The sequence below is a fragment of the Micropterus dolomieu genome, linkage group LG01, assembly GCF_021292245.1.
Source record: "Micropterus dolomieu isolate WLL.071019.BEF.003 ecotype Adirondacks linkage group LG01, ASM2129224v1, whole genome shotgun sequence".
NCBI lineage: Eukaryota > Metazoa > Chordata > Actinopteri > Centrarchiformes > Centrarchidae > Micropterus > Micropterus dolomieu.
Genome location: NC_060150.1, coordinates 9795424 through 9819472, shown reverse-complemented (window position 1 = coordinate 9819472; position 24049 = coordinate 9795424). Strand labels below are relative to the sequence as shown.

General features: G+C 40.9%; 1 protein-coding gene and 1 long non-coding RNA gene across 2 annotated transcripts in view; one reads left to right on the top strand and one right to left on the bottom strand.

Moving 5' to 3' along the window:
• Positions 1–25: 25 nt before the first annotated feature.
• On the top strand, positions 26–14562 carry LOC123974894. Its single transcript, XR_006825957.1, has 4 exons — positions 26–276; positions 4804–5204; positions 5829–6683; positions 14271–14562. It is a non-coding gene; the product is annotated as an uncharacterized LOC123974894 (long non-coding RNA).
• The window catches only part of LOC123974863 (FERM and PDZ domain-containing protein 4-like), a 24563-nt gene continuing 1267 nt past the window's right edge, over positions 754–24049 (bottom strand). The window contains exons 2-15 of the mRNA XM_046055833.1: positions 18916–19067; positions 17214–17316; positions 15810–15855; positions 14708–14812; positions 14339–14446; positions 12947–13078; positions 11482–11601; positions 10773–10909; positions 10275–10401; positions 7902–7991; positions 7576–7758; positions 7304–7442; positions 5642–6661; positions 754–5308 (exon numbers count right to left, since the gene is read on the bottom strand). Coding sequence (XP_045911789.1) covers positions 1923–5308; positions 5642–6661; positions 7304–7442; positions 7576–7758; positions 7902–7991; positions 10275–10401; positions 10773–10909; positions 11482–11601; positions 12947–13078; positions 14339–14446; positions 14708–14812; positions 15810–15855; positions 17214–17316; positions 18916–18994 — 5775 coding nt within the window. The 5' untranslated portion in view covers positions 18995–19067 and the 3' untranslated portion in view covers positions 754–1922. The remainder of the gene's footprint in view (positions 5309–5641; positions 6662–7303; positions 7443–7575; positions 7759–7901; positions 7992–10274; positions 10402–10772; positions 10910–11481; positions 11602–12946; positions 13079–14338; positions 14447–14707; positions 14813–15809; positions 15856–17213; positions 17317–18915; positions 19068–24049) is intronic.

Below are 24049 nucleotides of genomic sequence, written 5' to 3'. Positions count from 1 at the left end.
ATGGCAGTATATTTTTTCTCGTTTTAATGATTTCTCAATAGCCTGGACCAGGTCAAACAGTATGAGGTTGATCTTTCAAAATTTGTTGGGTGAGAGTATTTTTATTTCAATCACATGCAGCTGGAGCTATTGCATGCTATTTGCTGGCTATTCTTTTCTCAAACACCTTTTGCTGGCCTAAGAGGGATGCTTCTCCAACAAATAATACCTGTATTCTCTAGCTGAAGGGCAGTCTCTCTGAGCAGGAGGGGATGATCTGACATGAATAAATTACAGGTACAGGCACACACACAGTGACAAAAAAGATATTGGCCTTCATGTGATGCAGGCTATCTGAATGCTACAATTTTGTTAAATTGGCCTTTATAATATCTACTAAGGACCAACATTTAGACACAGTAGGTGCTCGAAAAGAACAGTGAAGGGCGCCTTGAAACTTCACCTCTACTTCATCCCACACTTAATAACCCAATATCTGGCACTAGATAAAAATATGACTAAAGAAAAAAAAAAAAATATGAACAACCTTATAAAAAATGATGTTTATATGATTATTATCAATGCATTCTTCTGCACCATGCATTATATATTGACATGAGAGCTTTGCGTAAGTTGTAGTTTTATGAAAATGATAGGCTGTTGTATTTTGTGAAAACAGTGAAAGACGGACTAACGCTCAGAACACATCGGTAGTGGTGATTCTATGTTAGAGTGAAATATTCAAACCAAGAGACATGGTCGGAGTCATAAAAATCTGTAAAATGTTTTTAATAGGTTGGTGAATTATTGAAAAAAACAGGAATTTAATTTTTTCAAGTCAAGAGACATAACTGCATCTTGATACATAGTGTGGAATAATAAATCATTCAAGCACAGAAGTTATTCCAAAACAGATAAAACACAAAAACAAAATAAAAAATAATTAGATATAATTAACACAGTGGTCAATCTGAAATATGTCTTAATAAATTAAAATGTTTTCTAAATTGATAATATTATAGCATTATTATACTTTTACATATTTTGCTTTTTGGGGGAATAGTTTATTATTTACTGTTTACTGAAAATATCCTATGTGGTAAAATATGAAGCAGTGGTAAATACAGTGCAACTTTAGTGTCCCTGTATTTTCAACATTTCTAACAAATGTTCCAGTCATCTTGCAAAAAAAACAAACAAACTGTAATGCAACAGGGTTGAAATCAGTTCACTTTTACACAGTCATTCACAAATTCAACCTAATACTTATTTGTGTAAATAAAATGATATAACAGTTTCCTCACTGGACTGACAGTGACACATTTTACTCACATTTCAACAGGTAAATTATTAATTACAATAATTACAATTAATTAAATTATTAATTAGATTAATAATTAATTAAATTATTAATTACAATAATAAATATCCGTAGTAAAACTGCACTTTATGAACTGATTGAACTGACAGTGAATTCACTCCAGCCCTGTACAAGATTAGAGCAAATTAAGCTGAATACTCAATGGCTTCCTGAAACTGCTATGTCAAATAATATAATTATATTGTATGTATTTACATTATATACATTTTCTAAATAAGTTACATAATGCACAGGTAAAAGGGTATCTAATAGGTACATATCATATTACAAAGGTTTGTGACAGTATGGCTTTGTAAATATACATTACAATATTGTCATATTGTCAAGTGCAGTCAGATAGGACTACCTTTCAGCATCTTACTCATTTGTCAGTATAAGTTTTATGTAACTTTCATGTTAAGCCTAACTGCAACGAGTCTTACACTTTATTGATTCTGACACGGAGACCGTCCAGACCATATGTGAAAAATATATGACTCTTCCAGCAAACTCAAAAATAACAAGATGCTTAAAGACATCTTCTGACTGTGTAGGCCACACTATAAAGCATAAGGAGTAGGCTCTACTTGCTAAGCAGTGTTTTAAGGGAGCGAGTGAGCGCGTTAGCAATGGCCGACATGGTACTGGAGTGGCGGACCAGGGCTTTCATGCTGTGCTCCCCTGGTGCTCCCACGGTGGCAGCCTCAGCTGCTTTGAGCAAACAGATATAGTTCATAACAACCTCGTCAACCTTTGCCACAACCTCTCTCTGTTGGTGTGAGGCCGAGGCTCCAAGCCCCCTAACCAGACACATGCAAGCTTCACAGAGACAGCATAGCACCTGGAAGCTACAAGTTACAGCTAACAGCATCTCCTCAGGACTACCGTGGGCCTGTGCCATCCTCCGGCATGCCCGGCCTAATTCTTTCGACTCAACGGAGAGGAGCTGCTTGTACTGGGATACATCCTGGAGAGGCATCTGGGCTCCGCGGTCGCAGCGACCTACGCTGGATCTCACCAGTGCAATGAGCTCACTGGCATCACGGCGGACATCAGTGAAGCCAGAAGGGAAGCCATACATGCGGTCTTTGAGTGCGTTGATTCGTGCAAGACGGTCACTGAAGCTCATATTATTGAGGACCTCCCCATATAACTGCTCCTCAGCTGCATCCACTGCTGAGCCATAGGGCACCATGGTTGATGCAACAGCACCGTCATTATCAATATCCTTCCCACCACGGCTTCGTCTGGGCCTCTCCCACTCAATCTCATCCTCTTCCCCCTCACTCTTACGTTTAAAGAAACAGTAGCTAAAAGGCCCATTGCATCTCCACGGACTGGTGTCCAGTTTTTGAGAGCCCTTCATGTGTTTGGCATCCTTCTGCAGTGGAAATGCCACAGACGCCCTTCTACTGTCTACCCTACAGCCTGTAGACCAGCACGTGGTGTGGGAAGATACAGAGCCTTGGGAGTAGCTCTTGGAGAGCCGCTTCCTTGTTGGCCTCCGCTGAACTTTGGTCTCACCTTGTTGGGGCACAGATGGTGACAAGGGCTGCTGGCTCCGGCTTCGGGTCGGCTTATCAAACAGAACTTCCGCACTACCAGAACTGGCAGTCACATTGCTGGAGCTGCGTTTGAGCTCCCGGCCCCGTTGCAGGTTATTGCTGAAGGGATCTGTCTGTGACAGGGTTGGTGCAACAGCCTGAATGTGGTTCTGATTCTGCCGGGACTGGATGGAATGGATGGTATCCTGCGTGCATCCTGAGTTGCTGGAGCTAGCGTTGGCTTGCATGGGAAGAGGCAACGGAGGAGGTGGTGGTGGGGGAGGTGGAGGAGGAGTTGGGGATTGTGGGTTGGGAGTTGGAGATGCAATGCAAGACCTAGTGCCAGTAGATGGCTGCCTGATAAAAGCAGAAGGGTGGTCTCCCCTTCCAAGCGAGATGGTGTGGAGGTCTGCTCGTTGACCACTTACACTGGGGGCAGCAGAGAAACAAAGAGAATCATTAGGACGAGGATGAGGAGACTGACGAACTGCATGCTTTGCCCTTGGGTCTGATCTGAACCAGTCCTCTGTGCTGCTACTAGGTTGGCTTCTTGACCGAGGTGGCAGAACTTTAGCGGTACCCCCACCCTCGCGGTTTCCACCTGTAATGTATCCCCCATCACGGCTGATACAGCCTTCTCTCTTATACAGTGACAGGAAGTGCTCTGGGTCCATACCACTCCTCTCTATTTCACTCTCCAGGCCAGAAAAGGAGCTTCTCCTCTCAGCAGTGGCTGTTCTGAAACCTAGACTGTCATTCAGTGTCTGAGCATGCATGTCAGGACTTCTCTTGAGTTTGGCAGGAAGTGTTGCTGAATGGTATGGCTGTGGATTTTTATTTGCCAACTGCATGGTGGCCGCATTAGGGGTTACTAAATTTGGGCTGAGGAATGGGGATGATATGGAGGAAGGCATACACGGGCAGCGAGCAATGGTGTTCCCCCTATTCTTTACCATTTCGACAAGCTGAGGGTTGCTAGTGATAAAGCGCTTGGTGTCCTTTTTCACTGCCCCTCCCAGGCCTGCACTGTGCAGTTTCCCTCCCTGATGCATCTGGCTGACTGTTAGATAGTTAATCAGTTGTCTGTAGGCCTCACTGCCTTCCTTCTGGTTCAGTCCCTTAAAACAAGCCTGTTGTTTAGCATGCAGATCATTATGGGGCCTCTTGCTTCCAGTACCTGGGGTCTCTTTATGTTTAGATGGCGTGGCTGAGGAGGGACGGCCTGGTTCAGCCCCGGCAGGAGGAGGGTGAATGTTGGGCAGCATTTTCCGAAGAAGGGCTGGGTCTGCATGAGGATGGAGGTCTTTACCCTGAGTGCTCTGGCCAGGGATGCCGCGAGCGATTCCAGGTTTGTTATCTTCATAGTTTAGCACCCTGAGTAATGAGGAGGAAGAATTAGAAAGTGGGTGCCTTTGCAAATGGTGGTGTTTTGATTCAGCCGCACCAGGACCAAGTGGTGAGTCAGTTGGGGTGGCACAGGCACTACTGGTAGTGCTGCCTCCAGCATCCAGTGATGAGCACAGAGAACCTTGTAGTGAACTTTGGGCTTCTCCTTGCAAATTTGAAATCCTTTTTGCTAGATGGTACTCACACAACCGTGCAACACTCTGCTGTCTAGAAATCGGCTGATGGTCACTTTGTATGTCTGATCCCTGGTCTGACCCCCCTGAACTGGGTTTTTTGGTTGGGGACAGCAATGATGCTACAACTAGATGTTCATCTTGCTCAACAGCCGCAGCTCCATTACCTGTACCACAGTCCCCCAAGTTGACAACATCCAACAAGCGATCAGAGGTAGAGGAATGAGGGCGGGGAATTCTGTGATGGTCGTGGGCGAGGCTGTTTATGCCAAGGCCCTCAGCTACAGAATTTTCTGCCACAAAAGAATTCTGTCTTCTTTGATTTTCCCCTCGCTCACAGAATGAAGTACGCTGTTCCAAGTCAAGGCGGCTGCGGCTCCCACTGCTCTCACCTCGATGACCTTCCTTTGTGCTGAAGGTGTTATACTTCCCACTGGAGTCTGCAGACTTTTTGTGATGCTTGCCTCCCGGTGTGGTGGAACTTGGGCGCTGGAGAGTGGATGAGAGGTTAGTCTGGGACCTCACCTCCAAGCTGTCTGGCCCTGATGATGCGGAGTCCAATAGGGGACTCCGTCTTGGAGGAACTGCCGGAGGCTGAAGGTGCCGTGTCGGACTACGGGGTTTCTTCTGTATCGTTCCTCCTGTGCTGGGCGAGACCGGGAATTCTGTTTTCTCCTCAAGTAAAGGCTGGTACCCTTCCCTTGTGGCCACCAGAAGACGCATGTGGCTCTCATTAAGCCTGTGAGTAGCAGCCAATTCAGAGATTTCAGTCATCTCTGAGGAGTTGGTTTCGTTGCCAGAATCTGAGGATGACTCTGGGCTAAAGCCTCGAGATGTGTAAACAGCTAGAATAGAAGAGATACAGTGAAATATGGGTTATACAACTAATAGTTAAATATGTAGCATATTAAATATTACACAGAGCTATGACAAGAAACATTATACATTTTTGTTCTGGTGTCATAGTTTTGGAAGTTTGCTAAATTAAAGGGGCAAAATCGTCTCTGATAAAACGAATACAGATAAAATCCCACACATTTTTAGTAGTCTAAATGATATCAAGTAAGAAAGACTGTAGACAGAATTTATTTCCTGTCGGTTATGCTGAGTAAAAAGGTCTTAAAACAATGCTAAACAAAGACATAAATGATTATGATCAAACATTGTGTTTAACAGACCTGGATTGTTGGGTGGTGGCGGGGGAGGCCTCTGTTCAGAGACAGACAGAGCCTCCAGTGCATGTAGAGTGTTCATGACCGCATTCTCCAGCCTTCTCTCCCCTCCCCTGCTCCCTTCCCCCTCCCCATGTGTTGGAATTGCATCAATTAACGATACTGGGATATCGTCATTGTCACGTGTGCTTAGTGGCCTTCCCTCGGGTGCTGTGTCCTCATCTGAACTGTCCCGGAAGCCTGGCGGTGGAGCTGCGATCGCGAGGTTGAGCGTCTGCAGCAGTGTGTCGTCTTCATCGTCGTCAACGCCGTCGTCTCCCTCAGGAGGAGGCAGTGACGTCAGGTCGATGATGTCATCGGTAGACCCAGACAGCGCGAGGAAGGTAGCTTTGCCGGCTGCTGTGGCTATCCCGCCTCCTTGGTTACCGCAGTTTTCATCTCCACCTCCTCTGTCGTCACCCACTGGTGTCCCCCCCATGGAGTCTTCTTCGCAGGAAGCATCGTCATCATCCTCTGCATCATCCGTTGTGTCACGATAAAACAGATCCCTTAGCAGTGGCTCCTCACCACCTTCCTCACTTATAATGTTACTATAGACATGCGTCAGACCACTGAACTGAAATGGCACCCTGTCCTGTGGCTGAAAGTCTGTGTTGTTGTGCAAGTAGGGCGGTCTGTGCTCAGGTACCTCAGGACTCTCCAACAGTCTTTCATAGCCTACGTTCTTGGCCTTGTTCAAGGGTGGGTCCCCTCCAAAAATAAATGACACTTTGGCGCTCCGAGGTGAGTCTTGAGGTTTGTGTCTGGTAGCAGGTGGAAGAGGAGGGGGCAACGGACTTCTCCGTGCCCCAAGGTCTCTGTCAGGGTTTTGAGGTTCGTGGAAGTAAGGAGAGATGCTGTTTTCTCTCTGCCCATTGTCTGAATACTCAGAGTCCCTGTTATAGACCTCTCCCTGGGTGGGTGATGATGGCTCCTCGTTGTCCCCCAAAGATGTGCTGTACGGCCACTCCAGGACACGATCCTGACCTGCAGACAGCAGCAATACAAGGTCTTATTACTTTATGTGTTTTATATTTTATGTTTATTAAATTGTAAAGGGGCTGCTTCTTCTTCACTAGACTTTTGAGTGGATCACTTAGACTTATGAGATTTCATGCTGCAAAGCATACATTTTTAAGCCATTTAATCCAGCCTGGTCTTTTGCACCTTTTCAACTGGTTTTAATGGTTTTCTATAGAGAGTTCTGCCAAGACAGATAGTTCTCAACTGGTTTTAATAGTTGTCTGTGAAGTGTTCTGCCAAGACAAAGATCTTGCCACTTGTTTTTACAACTTGCATGTCACGACTGTAATGGAAAAACACACATTTTCTCACCCAAATTTTACTTTAAGATTTAAATACTGACTGTAAAGTTTGAACTGTGAAATACTTTTTTGATGTGCAGAGTGCATTTCTACTGCATCTCACTGGCAAAGGCTTTGTCCAAAGCCAGATCTATAATTAACAGCTGAACAAGAGTAAATGTCTTTAATCAGAAAGAAAAATACCTACTGCCATAGTGTGTTATGTGAGATTGCATTTTTGTATAGATGAGTAACAACAGAATTTCTTTTTAATCCAGACTATTTTAACCACACATCCATGCACACATAATTAATAGTAACTCACTACTGTCATCCCCTCCGGTGCTATTGCAGTGGGGCATGCTGAAAATAGATCTCCTCGAGTCCACTAGGAGGCGATAGTAGCCTGCTGTTATACAGGCCAGGTTCATTGCATCGCTCGACTCCATGATCAGTGTGATGGGCTGTGAAAAAAAGAAGGAAAGGGATAGAGGAAGGGAGGAAGGAGGGAGAAAAACAAAACAGAAAGAAATGAAAAACAATTGATGCTATAATTTATGTGAGACAAAATATTGTTTCAGACAGAACTGTGCTCACCCTGACATCCAGAACATGCAGCTCCAGTCTGACGTTGGTCTCATCCTCAGTGAGGATCTCAATACGATTGACATGGCTGAAGTCAGCCAATAGTGCCACTAGGTTGGTCCGGGCATTGATGACATGACTGATGCCGTAACGTGGGCCCACTAACAGCGTTACCTCTGTCTGTTTCTCCCCTTGCTACAGAAAGTAGTGTGTATAAATACAAATGAATTTACAAAGAAATCAGCTATCTCAAACTTTGTGACAGAGATGCAGTTCTAAACAAAACTCAAGTTTGTTCTCAAACTTCTATAAATCCTTTCCAGAACTAATGGCCTTACCAAAAGTATTGATTTGAATTCCCTCCCTCCATAGAGTCTGAGTTCACTTAGGTACCTCAGGTAATGCACCTTGGCCTGCAAAGCAGTCAGCTGCAGAGAGAGAAGGGAAATCCATTAGTAAGCAACGAAATCACTTCAACCTGAACAGATGCATTTGTCGTCTAATGTCAGGATGTATAGCACTCTCAAGCCATTCTGATCTGGGCCGCTGACTTTCCATTATATCCCATCATATCATTTAAAGCTGATCAAACTCTTTATGGTGTGCTTGTGTAGATGTGTGCCTCTTCGGATTTTCAAAATTCAAACTTTAAAAGTACCAAAAGTGTATTTTTGGAAATTACTGTTGATTTCACTGCAATGATACAAATCTATCTATGACCTGACACATTTTATGTATTTATTGTTAATTCTTCCCCTCTATACAAAGCAGATTGTGTTTTTTTTATTTACCACTTGTTTCATTTATGCATAACTGGATTTTGTGTTTTGAGTGTCCCTATATTTCAGCACCACAAGCTCAGGGAAGGCAATACATTTGTAATGAAAGAAACAGTAAAATAAAACATTACTACAATTATGTGTCATATCTCAAGCTGCCTTTATAACCGGAATGCTCACCAGACTTTTATAAAACACTATATCTACTGTTGCGCCTGAATTTGAGAATATGTCTCGTCCACAGTATAATCCAGTAATATTTTACCTCACCATCAGTCTCAGAAACCATAGACTGATGGGAAGTCTGACCTTGCTAGTTGAAAACCAGACATCACAAAGAATTATGTTTTTATGAAATTCTTGCTCAGTCTTAACCACTGCCTTTTCACAAAACTGAGTGAGCAGCCTCTTTTGGGGAGGGCTGAGTGATAACTTCGAGACTGCAATGAGAAAGCTAATTTACAGTGTCAATGTTTTGAATTGCACGCAAGTTCATTGCCGCTGCTCGGCTGTATGTCTCGCTAATGAGACTGGATATCACCTGCCACTGCGAATGCAAATTATTAGCCAGCACATCATCCTGCTCAGACTTGCAGGGCAGAGATCAATATCCCTGTAGTATGCCTGACATTTGATAGGCATTTTACACACATACAAGTGTTTATGTTCATGTGTTTAACATGAATTCCATTCCTTCATCCACTACATGAAGCTCTCTTTGGTAGAATAAGCTGGGCGTGGAGCAATGCTAATTAGCCTGCTGATGAGTGATATTGCCCAAACTACAGTAAATGCTTCATGGCTTCATGACTGCATACCTTGTAAGTCATTTTTAGAATACATACATAATTTACTTTCTGTCATTCTTTTAAACATTTTAATTCTTCAACCAATCAGCCTAACCTATATTACCACTTTCAACCTTATTATTATGTAGGTCAGCTGTGAGATGTAAACTGAATGGAAGGAGGAGATTATTTAACTTGCAATGACCCTTTCTGCTTTATTAATTTAGTTTAATTTCACCCTGAATATGCATGGAATTTTACAGTAAAAACACAGACCTAGAGAGCTCAGACACGCTGGGAGAAATTGGACTTTATGTAATGATCTGAAAAATGATTTTCCTAGAAGAAAAAATGCTAGACTTGGAATCATTGAATTTTGGATTAATGTTGTATGTGGGATTGACTCAAACTAAACTATAGGGCCCACATTCATGCAATGAATGTCACCAATAACAATGTTGTGTGTTGTCTTACAAAACTACAGCACAACGCCACTAGTGTAGTGTTGTTGGCTTAACATATACACAATTTTCAAAGTACGGTACTGGTTTTTTTTTGTTGTTTTTTTTTGCTTTATCATATCTGCAAGCACTTATAATTCAGTTTGGAAAACTTTGTGTCTTCTCTGAGATTAAAATTGCACATTGCCTAACTGTGATTCACTTGCAGCTAACCTTATTTGCATGTCAGCTGATAGTAAATCACTCGCTGAAGTTGAAACTTTTGCACGGCTTCATTTTATTGTATAGCGTGCTGCTGATTTGTACGTGTCAAAGCAAATATGGGTGTTACAGAATGAGCGGATCAGCAGCAGCCTGTCTCATTAAAATAGTTTCGCAAAGAGCAAAAAAGTTCAGCCGAAGTTGAATCAGCGGCCCCTGGCTGGGACATGTGTGTGAATATGAATATCTTATTATGCACACAGTTTGACAACGCATTTGGCTTGTTATTCACATTAGCATTCAAGGTCTGGCTCAACAAAGGGTCTTAGGTTGACATGGGTGAGAACCTATACAAGGTTGAGCATGGCAGCGATGCTATTTTAGGATATTGAATCAGAAAACAGAGTGGCAGTGTGTTTGTGCACATGTGCGCATGTGAAGTTTATTAACAAGGGCAAAGAAAGACAAAGAGAGATACTTACTTTTTTCCCTGGAGGCACGAGGTTCTGGTTGGTTTTGAGGATGTGTGTCAGGGCCTTCTTAATGTTTTTCTCCTTCATGCTGGACAGCACAGCGGGAGGCAGAAACAGCGATAGACCCCACTCTTTTCTGTTGAGAGGAGATTGATTTCAGCATGTCGCCCATGGAAAAAGCTACTGCCTGGGTTAAATACTTGCAGCCAAAAGCTTGAAATTGGATGGTGTTTACTCTCAGACAGAGCAGATGAGCTTTCTCTATGGAAAGTGCTTCCTCAATAGGGCCTCCTTTACAAAATGTACAACTACTGAACTCTCCAACCAAGGAGAGAGAATAGGACAATGAATTAGTTTAACTTCTAACTAATGGAAGTCAGCCCATCATTCACTATTACTATTGATGGAGCAGCTCCAGGCTGTACAACAGTTTAATATTACAGTTCATGTTTGTAGTGTCAAAAACACCCGAATACCCTGCATAGCTGCATTTACACACAAACTTACTGGATGTATTTGAAGGAGACCTTCTGGCTCTGTCTGGTTGTCATGGTGAGAATGTACATCTGCAGTGCAGCCAGTCGCAGCGCAGCATCGTACTTGAGCTCCGGGCCGAATCGCTCTAAGACCACATCATTACAACTCTATGGCAAAACAGGAAGCGAAGTTACATAATGATCCCAAAGTCAGTTTTTGGGGCCCGTGAAGTGCTTTTCATCTCTCCATTGAGCAGCAGCACATCCCTGCTTAGCTGAAATAAGTTGTTCTCAGCCTTTGTGGCTTGAGATTCCTTCAAAGGGATATAGTTTCCAGTCCCTGATGAAGGACTCGGAAGCACAAAATGGTGAACTCTGACAAGAAAAGATGATTACTTTCCTTCTCTCAGGCTATTTCACTTGACTAATTATCAAAAGAATCCTATGGGGAAGCAATTTATTATTTTAGAGAGATGTACTTTATACAACAGTGGGTTGATTTGAGGACTTTATTTGTAAATACGGATTTTGTCTTGACAGGAAACAATTCTGTATCCAACTGTATTAATTTTGTTTCCAAACCATGTGGTAGATTGTACCCCTCTCAAAGTAGACAAACAATTGTACACTCAATTTAATTGTTCACCTGTTTCAGGAATGTATTTTTTTTAGAGTCAACAGGTTTCAGTTAATGTAATAATCAGAGTCATTTTCAGGACTTTACTGGGGACTTTGCTCACCTGTACATAGAGGTATTCAAATGCCACAGCGTCTCTCCGGAGCAGCTCCACGGGGTCCCTGGGCACGAAGCTGACTCTAAAGAAACACTTCATCTTGTCAGTGCCAGGCCTCTGGGTCACCTGGGGACACAGAGGAAGGAGACAGGAAGAGAGAAAGAGAGACCGGCGGGAAAGAGGAAGAGAGAGAGGGATGCAGGGCGATAGATAGACAGAAAGCATCAACACGTGCACACGTAAAGAAAAAGCACTGGGAAAAAACAGTTCTGTGCTATAGTGCAATCATTATTGGAGTAAAGGTGGTATGTGTGACACTATACTATCAATTTAATCATGTAACCTAGTTTCATTCATAGCACGTGTGGGTGTGGCCGAAAAGGTAAAGTCAAGAAATAAGGGGGGAAAAAATTCCATCACTCAGCTGAAATGTGAATTTGTGATTGATGTTTTAATTAAAGGCCTCATGAACCGGGCGTAGTACTGAAGAAAAATAAGTAGTAGTAGGCTAGTAGCAATTACGTCAAAAGTAGAAGTAAATGTGGGAGGTGGGTGTATACTAGTACTGGTAGAAGTAGTAGTATTAGCAGCTTTGGAATTAGTAATAGCTGTAAGATTAATATCAGTTAGTAGAAGTAGAATTAGCAGTAGAAGAGGAGTGGAGGATGTAGGCATTTTCCAGGCAGGGTGGGTCTAATGAAAGACACTATGGAGTTGCATTATGGGAAGTGTAGGATCCAGTGTCTCTAGAACTTAACCTACTCAAGTAAAGTACAAGTACCTCAAACTTTTACATCAGCATAATTCTTGACTAAATGTACTTTACACTTTACAACCCAAAGACATGGTTGTGTAATTTAGCAGCAGTAACCCAGCAAATTTTTTTTTGCAGTGCTGGTCTATGCATTTGACTCCATTTCTTATTCAGGACAAAACCACAAGACCAGCATCATCTTTTTAAATATTGATTATATATTATAAATTTTTTAATGTGCGAGTGTAGATAGGACGAGGGAGTTTACTTTCTAATTCAAGGACTCCCAGCCTTGTTCCATACACCTGTCACCAAGATTGACACTCAGGTGTATTACAGTATACTGTATGTTTTATCAAGAGTGCCAGGGAAGAGTGACTCTTAAACAGTCATCTGCCATTGTGTACGCAGAGCTTCACATCTGAACTGTGTGGTATGAATATTAAAATTGTCCTCTTGTGATCCTGCAACCTCATTAGAATGTAGCAGGCACTGTGGATGAGTGTGTGTGTGTGTGTGTGTGTGCATCTTTGGGGTGTGTGCACGTGTGTTTGGGTGTGGAGGAGGGTAGGTGTAATGTGAGCTGTCGCCCCTGCTGTGCCAGTGCTGATAAATGACACTGGGGTCCAAATGCTGTTTGAATACCGAGCAGGAACGTGTGCTTGCAAGTTGGTGTGTCAGACAAAAAAGGAGACAAAGAAAGGAAACCTCTCCTACCTGAGTAAGCATCTCCTGTTCATGCAGGAGAAGCAATCTGCTTCCTGAGCCCTCCGTCCTCTGCTCCAATACAAGGGAGAAGTGCTCGATGCATTTGATTGACAGCTTCTCTTGCAGGGTTAGGATCACGTCCTTAAGTAAATACACCACATAAATATTTAGTTAGAATAGTTGCTTAATAGTTTTGACACATGTATGTAAGTATTGTCATAGAATACCATTTTTGAGAGTTAGTATACAAGAAATCGTGTAATTTTCAATTTTGTGCAAACATGAGATGATGCAATATGTGCGTCAACACATGAATTAAACTGCAATTTTGGAATGCCACCGTTTTGTTTGTTCTTCAAATGTTCTCAACACCATCTGCCGTTTTGTTTACTCTGCAATGCTTCTCCATTTCCTTTGTGCAACACATTGTGACAATAGTGTAAATTAATCAATAGTGCTTTTTACTGACTTTTTAGAGTATTCATAATTTTGTCACTTTCCCAAACCAGCTTAGAATTAGTATGTATGATGGAATAGGGTAACAACTAGTTACTAGAGTTCCATGTCAAGAAACATTTTCAAAATATATAACGGCACTACACATGACCTTCATGCAAAGTTACAGTAACTGTATTCTGTGCTTGACATTTGCATTCTTCATGCAACAAAAACGGAACCTTTTACAGGTTATTTATATATATATATACACACACACACACACACACGCACACACACCTTACCTCTCATTTGCATCCCCACTCATATACATTAACAATTATGCCAAGGGAGTATGTTGCTATACTCCAATTTTTATAGCTATAGCTTTATAGCTAGCTAACATTAGCTTCCCAGGTAACAGTAGTGGGTAACTGTTGCCATAACTAAGTAGTTTTGTAACTTAGCTAGCTGGCTTAGTAGTTAAGTAGCATAACTAGGACACACTGTATTTCGCAAGTCTGTTACAAGTTAAACTTGATAAACTTAAAATAAAGCTGTTAAATCATTAAGATATAGCATATACTTAATATAAAACAATTATTATAAATAAGAGCCTAAATGCATTGTTAAGATACCAGTATTTGCAGTGAAGCTCAGAAAAGGAGTGACTCAGCTCTCCGGCTTCCTAAACTACATGCTTGGGGCCACAGTGGCTCACAACTGATTAAGAATCTACAAGTCAAAAAATGGAAATATGCTCTTTGCCACCTCGCCTGAATAAATGAGGTGCTCAAACAAATGGAACTCAAAAAGTGATTGAATTTCATGGTCCATGTGTGTGCACCAAGACACACTCATTTGCACTCTAAATGAATTTCTCCCTTTGTAATTATAGATGCTGCAGAGACTGCTAATTTTGTCGAGGGTGCCTCAAGGGAGTGGAACACACACACACACACACACCTTGATAGAGGTACTGCTGTCGAAGCGAAAAGACTTTGTCTGACCGTTCTCCAGGTAGACCTTCAGGACATTTGGCATGAACAGAAGAGAATTGTCCTTCACCGGGTTCTACAAAGGGGGAATACGACCAGTGTTTTCATTCTGTGCATTTGTGATCACTTTGTGAACAGAGGACAAATATGGTTTAATATGTGAAAGGAACTCATAAATGTCATGTCATAACACATTTTTGTAATTGTCTTATCTCTCTGGCATTCACTCAGCTGTCCTATGTGGGAAGTGGCAACCATCTGGCATTGCCTATATAGGTCATAAAAGTGTGTGTGTGTGTATGTGTTTGTTTGTGTGTGTGCGTGTGGTAGAACTGACTGGAACCTGGCCGTTTATAATGACCTCCTCTGCAAAGCGCACTTTGACCGGATTGGACTTGAGCATGGCTTTTTTGGCCGCACTGATGAACGCTGATTTAGGGGACTAAGAGGCAACCATCCAAAAAGAGAGACAGAGATTGAGAGAGAGAGAGGAGAGAAAGAGGAAGAAAGAGAGACAGATGGAGGGAGAGAGATAAAGAAGAAGCATAAACACATGCCCAACTGAAGAGGAAGAAAACAGGTTTCCGGCACATTAGGTTTACATATAACACTGGAAAAATCAATAAAACATTAACACAATAACCTAACCAATCTAACCAATCTAATTTCTTACAATTGTCACCAGAAACACAACCCTGCTGCAACGCAACACAAATGTAAGATGAGCATGGAGCTGGATGAATACATTTAGTTGGAATGAAAGTGTTCCCCTGTGCCCTGGTGTGGCTCACTGATGTCTTTTTATAGTTGGTGTATGGTATGGAGGAATAATCTATATCAGGCTCTGACTACACAGACAACACACGTTAGTAGGATCAATTCATTGCTGGCCTTGATCTTTTCATGGGATTTGTTGACAATTAAAAAAAATATACATAGTACCTGCTTTATCCTTTAAAATGCAGGACAGCGTGTAACAAGTCTGGGAGAAAATTTAAGGTACATACCACAAATCTACACCTCGCTAAATATTATGCCAATGGATGACTACGTCCTTCATGGAGAATTTTTCAAGTAAAAGGTTTTGAGAATTAAGAGGCATGAAACAGGGGATACTATGTCATCATGAACATGTTTTTGTTTCTGATAATTGTATAAAGATTTAAATGATTGTGTGTGAAAAGTATAAAAAAAAGTAAAAATGTAAAACCTGTATGGTTAATAAATTGAGTGTTGCGTATAAGTGGTTTACAGGGCCTAGACAAAACAGGGTAATTAGGCAAATGGAAACAATACATTGTATGTAGAGCAACAACACATACAGAGTAAGATTTCAAATTTAATTTCAGCAATTAGTTTTTTTGATCAATATATCTGTCGCATACAATCCTTGTGGTATGCTCCAAGAATTATTATTTATCAAGAGCTGATCTACTCACGGGATATGGTTGGACAACAGTCAGCATGATGGATTCTTTGCAGCTCCTGAAGCAAGAAGACAATGAATTACAGAGTGAATTACAGAGTCAAGAAAATCATCAGAAAACAACAATCACAGCAAACAACAATGGCATATAAGCAACAGGAACTTGATTAGCTTGGCTGTAATGGAATGAGATGCCTCTGGCAATCCCAATTACAAGTAGCCGCAGTTCAAACCAAAGGCACACACACACAAACACACACACAAACGTACATACAATAATTTATTTTCCATTTATAAAACATGTGACTGTGTTTCTTGTGAACCAAAACACAGCCTCAGTCATGGCAAACTGTGTGTGCATCGAAATAAGCGTTTCATTTTTAGTCTTATTTATTCTGAATATATTAAATTTTCTTAATGTTATGAGATGATGACAATGGTATGATGAGCAGAACTGTATTAACTGTTAATTATTAAGTGTTATGCAGATGGGGGTAAAGCATGACTAATACCAGGCAAGCACTTCATTAGAGTTTCACATAGTTGTGTGAAATTAAAGATGAGATTTTAAAAGCAAATGAATGATAATTACTATGTTTCATTGTGACTTTCTCTGGCACAAACTGTTTCTGTTGCTATGATTGGTATTTAATCTGCCATTTAAAATGTTTCAAACTAGTTTTTTTTTCTTATAATGACAAAATGCTATATTAAAGCCAGTATAATGGAATAATCAGTCATTTACTTTCATATTACTTGGGCTTTTAAGGCAATGTAGTCCAAAAGTATTTGAAAATAATCACATGAAGCCACATTATGTTTAAAAACTGAACATGCCTCAGCATTAGGCATTGGATTTTATCGCTTATGGCAGTTTAATTATTCACCCTCACCATGTATGTAGCCATCTGCTCATGCAGATAGATGTGTTTGAATGTGCAGAGATTATCTACCCCTGCCACCTTAATACAAAGACGGTGACCAATTTTGTTTGTGGTGTTCACATCATTACAAATAATGACATTTGAAAGACTTGATAGAGAACGCCTCTTTCCAGAAACAGTGTCCTGATTTCTCTGGTTAATCCGCAGATTTCACTGTCAACCATTTCCATAGGGACTACTTCTTCAGTGACAAGTAGATTTAATGAAAACTGTTTACAGGAAGGTTGTGGATTATCCAGAATAACCAGTAGGTGATTTGTCATTTTTTAACAGGGGGGATGGCCCATTGGAAGCAATTTGTCTTCATGTAATAAGAGTGAACTGGCCCTTTAAAGTTTAGGTTATCAATAACCTTAAGCACAGGGTTTGGGTGAGGGGTTTTGGTATTTCTTTAGAATATCCACCACCCGATTAATCTGAACTGAACTATTACAGCTTTGATGTCACAGCATCCCCAAGATTTTTGTATCCACCTGACGAGGTCGATGACTCGTTCTCTTGGAGCTGAACTGACAGGTTCATCGTTGATCATGATGATCTCATCGCCTGGCAGCAGCTTTCCCTCTGATGGACCACCTTCACACACAAACACATGCAAACAAGCCATAGTTGATCACATCACAGGCAGAGCATTTCATTCTGTCAGCCAAAGATTGTCTATGAATGAATGAGCGCAAGAACACCTGAATGGACACTGCAAACATGCGTGTATGTCTGACAGTGTACATATGGTACATACAGGTCATTTGTAAAAAGATCTACATTGCTTGGGTGTGTCTGGCTCCTGAAACTTGTAATAGGTGTGAGCATTAATAAAGTGCAGCGTCCTTAAGCACATTTTCCTTTCCTTGGCCAACTCTAAATAGAATATTCATTAGTTCAGTTGTCTGCTTGGTATTCAGCGCTGATTGATTATTGAGATGCCTAATCACTGTGTGTGTGTCTGAGCCGCCTCTGGAGCTGATGCTTGATAGGAGTCTGTAAGCAGTAGTTTGGCAGTAATCTGGCAATCAGCCAATCGACCAACATAAACACTACTTCCAGTAAAAATATTAATTTTCTTTCTTGCACGGGGTCAATACTACTTGCGCAATCATAGTCTGGAGAAACCAATGGTCTGCATGGTTTCCTTCTAAAAAATCATTACAGCAACTGTTTGCACAGGTTTGCACCAATGAAATTTCTCAATGCAGTCTAACATGCAACTTTGGGTCTTCTGTGCTGTACTAGCATAGCTGGAGGTATTTAGGCTTTTTTTACTACTTTGTTTTTTTTACAGTTATTTCATTTTCTGTCTTTTTTTCTTGCATTATATCACCCCACCAACGTTTGTTTAGTGCACACACTGCATACTACTACTTTTCTTGCTGTAGATTATCTGACTCTCACAGGAGTGAATGGGCTATTGCATCTGGTAATAATCCCTCATGTTGCTTTAAAAACTCCACTGTCATTTGATCCTTGTGTTATTCAATCAGGACCATTTAAGGTGAGACCGCAACAAATCCAAGTCAGAGTAGCTTTGAGATCAAGTCAAGATCTCGTCAGTTGATTCTATGAACAGTATGTAAAAGACTTAATGGGCAATGTTTGGTTTCTGTTTGTTTTTTTGGTATTTTGCTCTCTGTCCCTCCCCTTCTGGAGGACCACCATGGGTCCTGCTTTTGGAAAAAAATATGTATGGTTGTCAATGGTGGACAACTTTTTTTTCCCCCGTTTGAACTCTACCATGAATTACACATTTGCTGTTTGTCAGTTTAAAAGATAATTTTGTAAGTCAAGAAAGTTGCAATTTGTTGTAAAACAGTAAAGTAATATTTAGTTTTGTGCAAAATTGCTTGTACAATATATGTCACCATACATGTTAACGTTGTAATGCTAGCAAAGGTTCATTGCTTGGTTGCCACTAGCTAGGTAACTTAGGTATGTTCCACGCACAAATGTGTCTCATCTGATGTGTTTAATCCAACGACTCTTGGTCCTTTCATCACATTATCTACACATGTAAGTTCTTTAACGTTAGCTTCAGTCATTGAGAGACACAGTGATGATGTCACATACACAACTTTTGAGTTTCTAATTACGGTATTGGTGAAAAATGACTTGACTGAACTCAAGTATTTTAGCCCTGTATCAGAGAAGACACTGTTACAGTCAGCAGAGCACAACACCTACCGGGCGTGACAGAGCGGACCACTACCGGTTTCTCACTCCCTGCCACAAAGCCGAAGCCAAGGACTGGGTCCCGTCTCATCTCCACCAGGCGGGGGGCAGGTGGGACCCCATCCAGGTGAACCTCTTCCAGGGAGCTGCTCTGGGACACTTGACTTGAAAAAACAGGAGAGGAGGAACATGGTGACTAAGAGAACTTCAACTGAAATCTCTACATGGTAAAAGAAAAAAAAGGGAACAAGGACATCATAATGCTAACTTTGATTCACTTAAAGTTGACAGATGACAGTTTTCTGACCGACAGATGACAGTTTTCTGACCGACTTATCCAGACGGACGTGAAATGAGTCAGCAAATACTTTCACCTCAAGAAGACATGTAACTGGTAGTGACTGTTACAGGGACTAAACGTGTCCTGATTGTTAAAGGAGGATCACTTAAATAATGTCATACAGTGCAGATTAAAATTCAATCAATGCATTCATTCCTACAATAGAAATAAGTTTTACCAATAAAAGACAACATTAAACATGATGAATGAGTTATCTGATCAGCTGTTCATAAATCAGAGCCTTGGCTCAGGTTTGGTCATTAGCACAGCCTTTTATGCTTAAGAGACACTTGTAAAAGACAGCATAGGTCCTGGATTCATAAAATGTCTCAGATATGCAATCTGGAATCAATTGCCTCCTACATCCATCTATAAGTCTGCAGACTATTCCAAATAAAATTGTACTGTTCAATGAATCAAGTCACAATTATTTATTTTTTTATGTGTAAAGGACTTGTTCATCTATTTTATGTGTGCTCTACAAAGCTGTGTCCTCTTCTTTACTGCTGCTGACTGTTGATTACTATTATCATTATTATCAAAATATATGACCCAGCTGTTTGCAATTCAGCACAAAAAGTTTCATCTAACTTTCTGGGGTTGGGATAGTTGGCAACTTTCTTTAATATGAGTTGTTTCCGTTGATCTGAGCTTTCCTGAATGCTTTAAAAATGGTGTTTCCCACAGCTACACTAATTTAACTAAGTGTAAAGAACCGATTCAGCAGTACATTTATCTGCTTTAAAGCAACATTATGTAGTATTTTTTTCTTAAAAACAGCTAAAAACAGCAAAATCATTTTGATGGTACAATGAATTGTAATAGGGTGACTGATGTCAGAATCATCGCCTCTCCGGGCCGTGGAAGCTTTCTATGGTGCTAGGGAAGAATGAAATCCCTGGCAGGATTTCTATCGCGAGAACAGTGTAATGCTTTATGGCCCCACAACGCAATAGAAACTCTTTGGAAGAAGCTAGCTCGGTATTCTCAGTATGGATATCATGGCAGAGGCTGCAAAGAGACCAAAGAAGACATTGTCAGAGGAAGCGAGGAAAAGAAAAAGAGAGAGTGACCGAGCAAGACTGGACAATAGAAAAATAGTGGACTGGTTTGTATTGGATGCTACTATAAATTATTGGAGGTTAGCGGTTATGTTGAAATAAAAAAGCCCACAACAGCACATACACTGTGAAGTATTGTCCCACTGAGTGGAAACTGGTCCTGGATGCTACTATATCATAATATAGGTTAACATTAGTGGCTCAGGCCTACTCTTTATTGGATTTGGGGTGGGCACACTGCAGCACCAAAAGCCAAGCACATTATTTATGATAGCTATAAGTTCACAAAACACATTGGTTAGTCCACATCCACTTTGTTTGTTAAAAGTGGAAACAAACTGTTTTAAAATATGAGTAAGTATGTAAGTTATTAGCAGCCAAACAGCATTAAGAAAGAATGACATAAGTCTGATCTTACATTTTTCCACATCATACTTATATTACCCAGACTAACTAGCTGTACTGGACAATGCTTTTTCTTCATATGTCATTTCTGTGTCTTCTACACAGATCATAAGCTTATGAAGATATTGATTTTTTGCCTGGGACATGCAGCTTTGGTTTCAGTCATAATCATAATCATTTTTAATGGGCATGTATGTGTTCACATACGAGGAATTTGACTCCAGTCTTGCATTGCTCTCAATGTACATACACAGAACAAGCATAAACAAACAGGACGGCAAGCTAACCAGAAACAGACACAAACTACAGTGTACAGTGCACACATACACGCAACCATAAACAAAACAAAATATGTAGATAGCAAGACAATAGTGTAGTGAAGCATTGTGCAAAGGATGCTGGTATGAATAGAAATACGCAAATATTATTATATATGAGGGAGGTGAATATGATATAATATAAACAATACAATATGAATATTGAACAGCTACTCAATTGCTACAATGATGAATAAATTGTAAGTAGTACATATACTGGTTATTGCACAGGGATTGTCCCTGACACTGTGTGTCTGGCGGCCTGGAGTTTATTGTTCATCAGAGTGATTGCCTGTTGGTAGAAACTGTTCCTGTGTCGGTTTGTTTTGGCGTACAGTGGTCTGTAGCACCTACCAGAGGGGAGAAGCTGGAACAGGTTGATTAGCCCACATAGGTAGCCATTAAGTGCATTATCTATGATCCTTTTCAAAGGTTTCACATTTAAAACAAGTCACTGCAAAACGAGTAAGCCAGAGACTTTATTTTCAAAAAACTCAAGGAGCTAATGTTATCTTAATTAGCTAGCCAGCCACAGGTGATAAACTCTGCCACTATCAGTTCATCTATCCTTTCTTTTAAAATTTCAGCTGGCATGACTACCTGATGACTAAGAAATTTCGGTGATTATCATTGTAAACAAATTGTAAACAGAAATCTTAACAGATGTAGCAACGGTAACTAAAGGGGTGGGGCTTAGAAAAAGTGTTTAAAGTGTAGCTTTGTGATTTCCTTCAAATGGTTTGAGGTACCTCAGAGGATCATAAAAGGCGCTTTATGAGAAACTATCCTTATCTGACTTTTAAGGAAATTTCCTAGGTAGCCTATACTGGATATCTTTTTTCAGGTCATTAGTAAGTTTGATGCTTTGCTGTGTGTTGTTTTTATCTATGTGGATGAGTATCACAAATACCCCGAAGCTATAGGTTTTTCAGTTTTATGCTTAGATGGATAAAGTAATATCAGTAGTGATGCATGGCCAGAGCAAGAAGCAAAAACTTTCCAGTTGAGCAGAAGTGACTATATTGCGTTACTTAAATATAAGTTAACATTGGTGAAATTTCACAGTGTCCTTTTCTTTGCTCTATTGCAAGTCACTCAGGATGAGAGCCCCACTAAAATGTAAAGCCCCATATTAAATGAAACCTTACTGCCTGCTGAACCTTAGATGTCTGACACTGAGAATGCCGAGTGCCTGTTAATTAAGAGGTGATATACGCTTTCAGTGAGTTAACTCATTCTCTCTTTGTCACTATCTCTTCCTCCCTCCCGCTTTCACAGCTTAAAAAGCTCCCTTGGCAGCCATTGCTTCCTCTCTGCACATTTAGTCCAGTACAGGGTGCCTATTATTACCTGGCCAACATCCATTACATCTTTCTCTGCCTCTACTGTCCATACAGCAGAGTATATGAAAGTCCTGCCTCATCTGTCCTAACCCACATAGTCACAGATGTTGCAAATGTAAATGCTACTAAAATGGTGTGCAAGTACAAGGTTGATTTACTTATCATTTTACAACACAGGCTTGAATAACGGGATTAGGTTGTAGTTCCCTTTATGCTACTCAAAAAGCGAATGTTAAATACTAAAACCTATCTACTACAGTAGATAGGTGGATTATTAAGAAGTCATAGAAATATAACTTTACTTGGTGCTCTGTAGTGATACAACATTGTATACTTCTTTATCTCCTGCCACACAGCAGCAGGGTGAACAGGCTGTGGCTGGGGTGGGGACTGTCATTTAGTATCCTTTACATGACTGAGAATGAGCAGTGTGGCTTTACCCATGGATGTTTATCTAGTTATTAGAATATATATCTGCAGCTTAAATCTTCCCTGATGATGAAGCATGTTCAAACTTTATCTCCAACCACTCCTGACCAGTTTCAATCATCACCTCCCACCTTCTTTCTCATTCTCTGTCTCATTATGGCATTGATCTGCATTGTACATACAGCGTGGAAATCTCTAACTAAATCTGCCTGTAATGAAGCATGTTCCAATCTGTGATGCAGGCTCATCTTCCCCGTCAGGGTCAGTGGGGTTTAATCCCACAGGAGGGCAAAGCTAGGATGTCAGGGGGTTGGGGAAAGCTGAATACTAAAGGTCAAATCCTGGTGTTGCTGCAAGTCATGGAAGAGTGGGAAAAGCACAGACAACCATGCAATTCATACTGATTGTATCATGTTACCATGAGCAAAATTGTTGCCTAATCTTAACCAAGTGGGGCCTACACTTAACTATATTTTAAATGTTGTAGCAATAACCAAGTGAAGAAATGCTGGGAGTAAACATTACATTTCATGTCCCTGAAAATGAAATTGTAAAACATATTTGCTAATGAAAAAAAAGTGCATTTGAACATGACTCCTCCAGTCCAAACCCGGTAATGTTGCAAATCAACAAGAAGTACTGAAGTATGGCAGTGTTGTATTTGTAGGATATCTGCAACAATGTGTCTTTGTGTTTTCAGGCATTTAACTTTATTCAGGTAGGCCTATTTAACCTGTCACTCCCCTAATTTGGCACTAAGGTGGAGGTGTGCGAAGTGAATGTAAAGACACCACCTAAAGCTCAACTTGGTGCAGGGACGCAGAGTGGTAGCAACTACAACATCTGGAGGATTTGCCCCTTCCTCACTACGGAGGTTGCACAGGTTGTTCAGGCACTTGTCATCTCCTGCCTGGACTACTGTAGCTCGGTACTTGCCAGACCTTCCAACAGACAACTGTAGCTAGTCCAGAAGGCTGCACTTATAACAATATACACAATATAACACCAAATAAATCCATAAAGGAAAAAGGGCACCAGTATTGAGTGTCAGAGGGGAATACTGCACCAGGACAGTTGTGCATGCAACAGTTGGCAGGATTTATGAAGCACACAGACAAGCATATGAGCACACACGTACAATAATCTGTGTTTATCAGCATCCATAAAGGCAAGCTTACTCTACACATATTGCAACATCTCTTATCCACTTCACTCTATTGCAAGTTCTTTAAATAAGTACATAATACACAA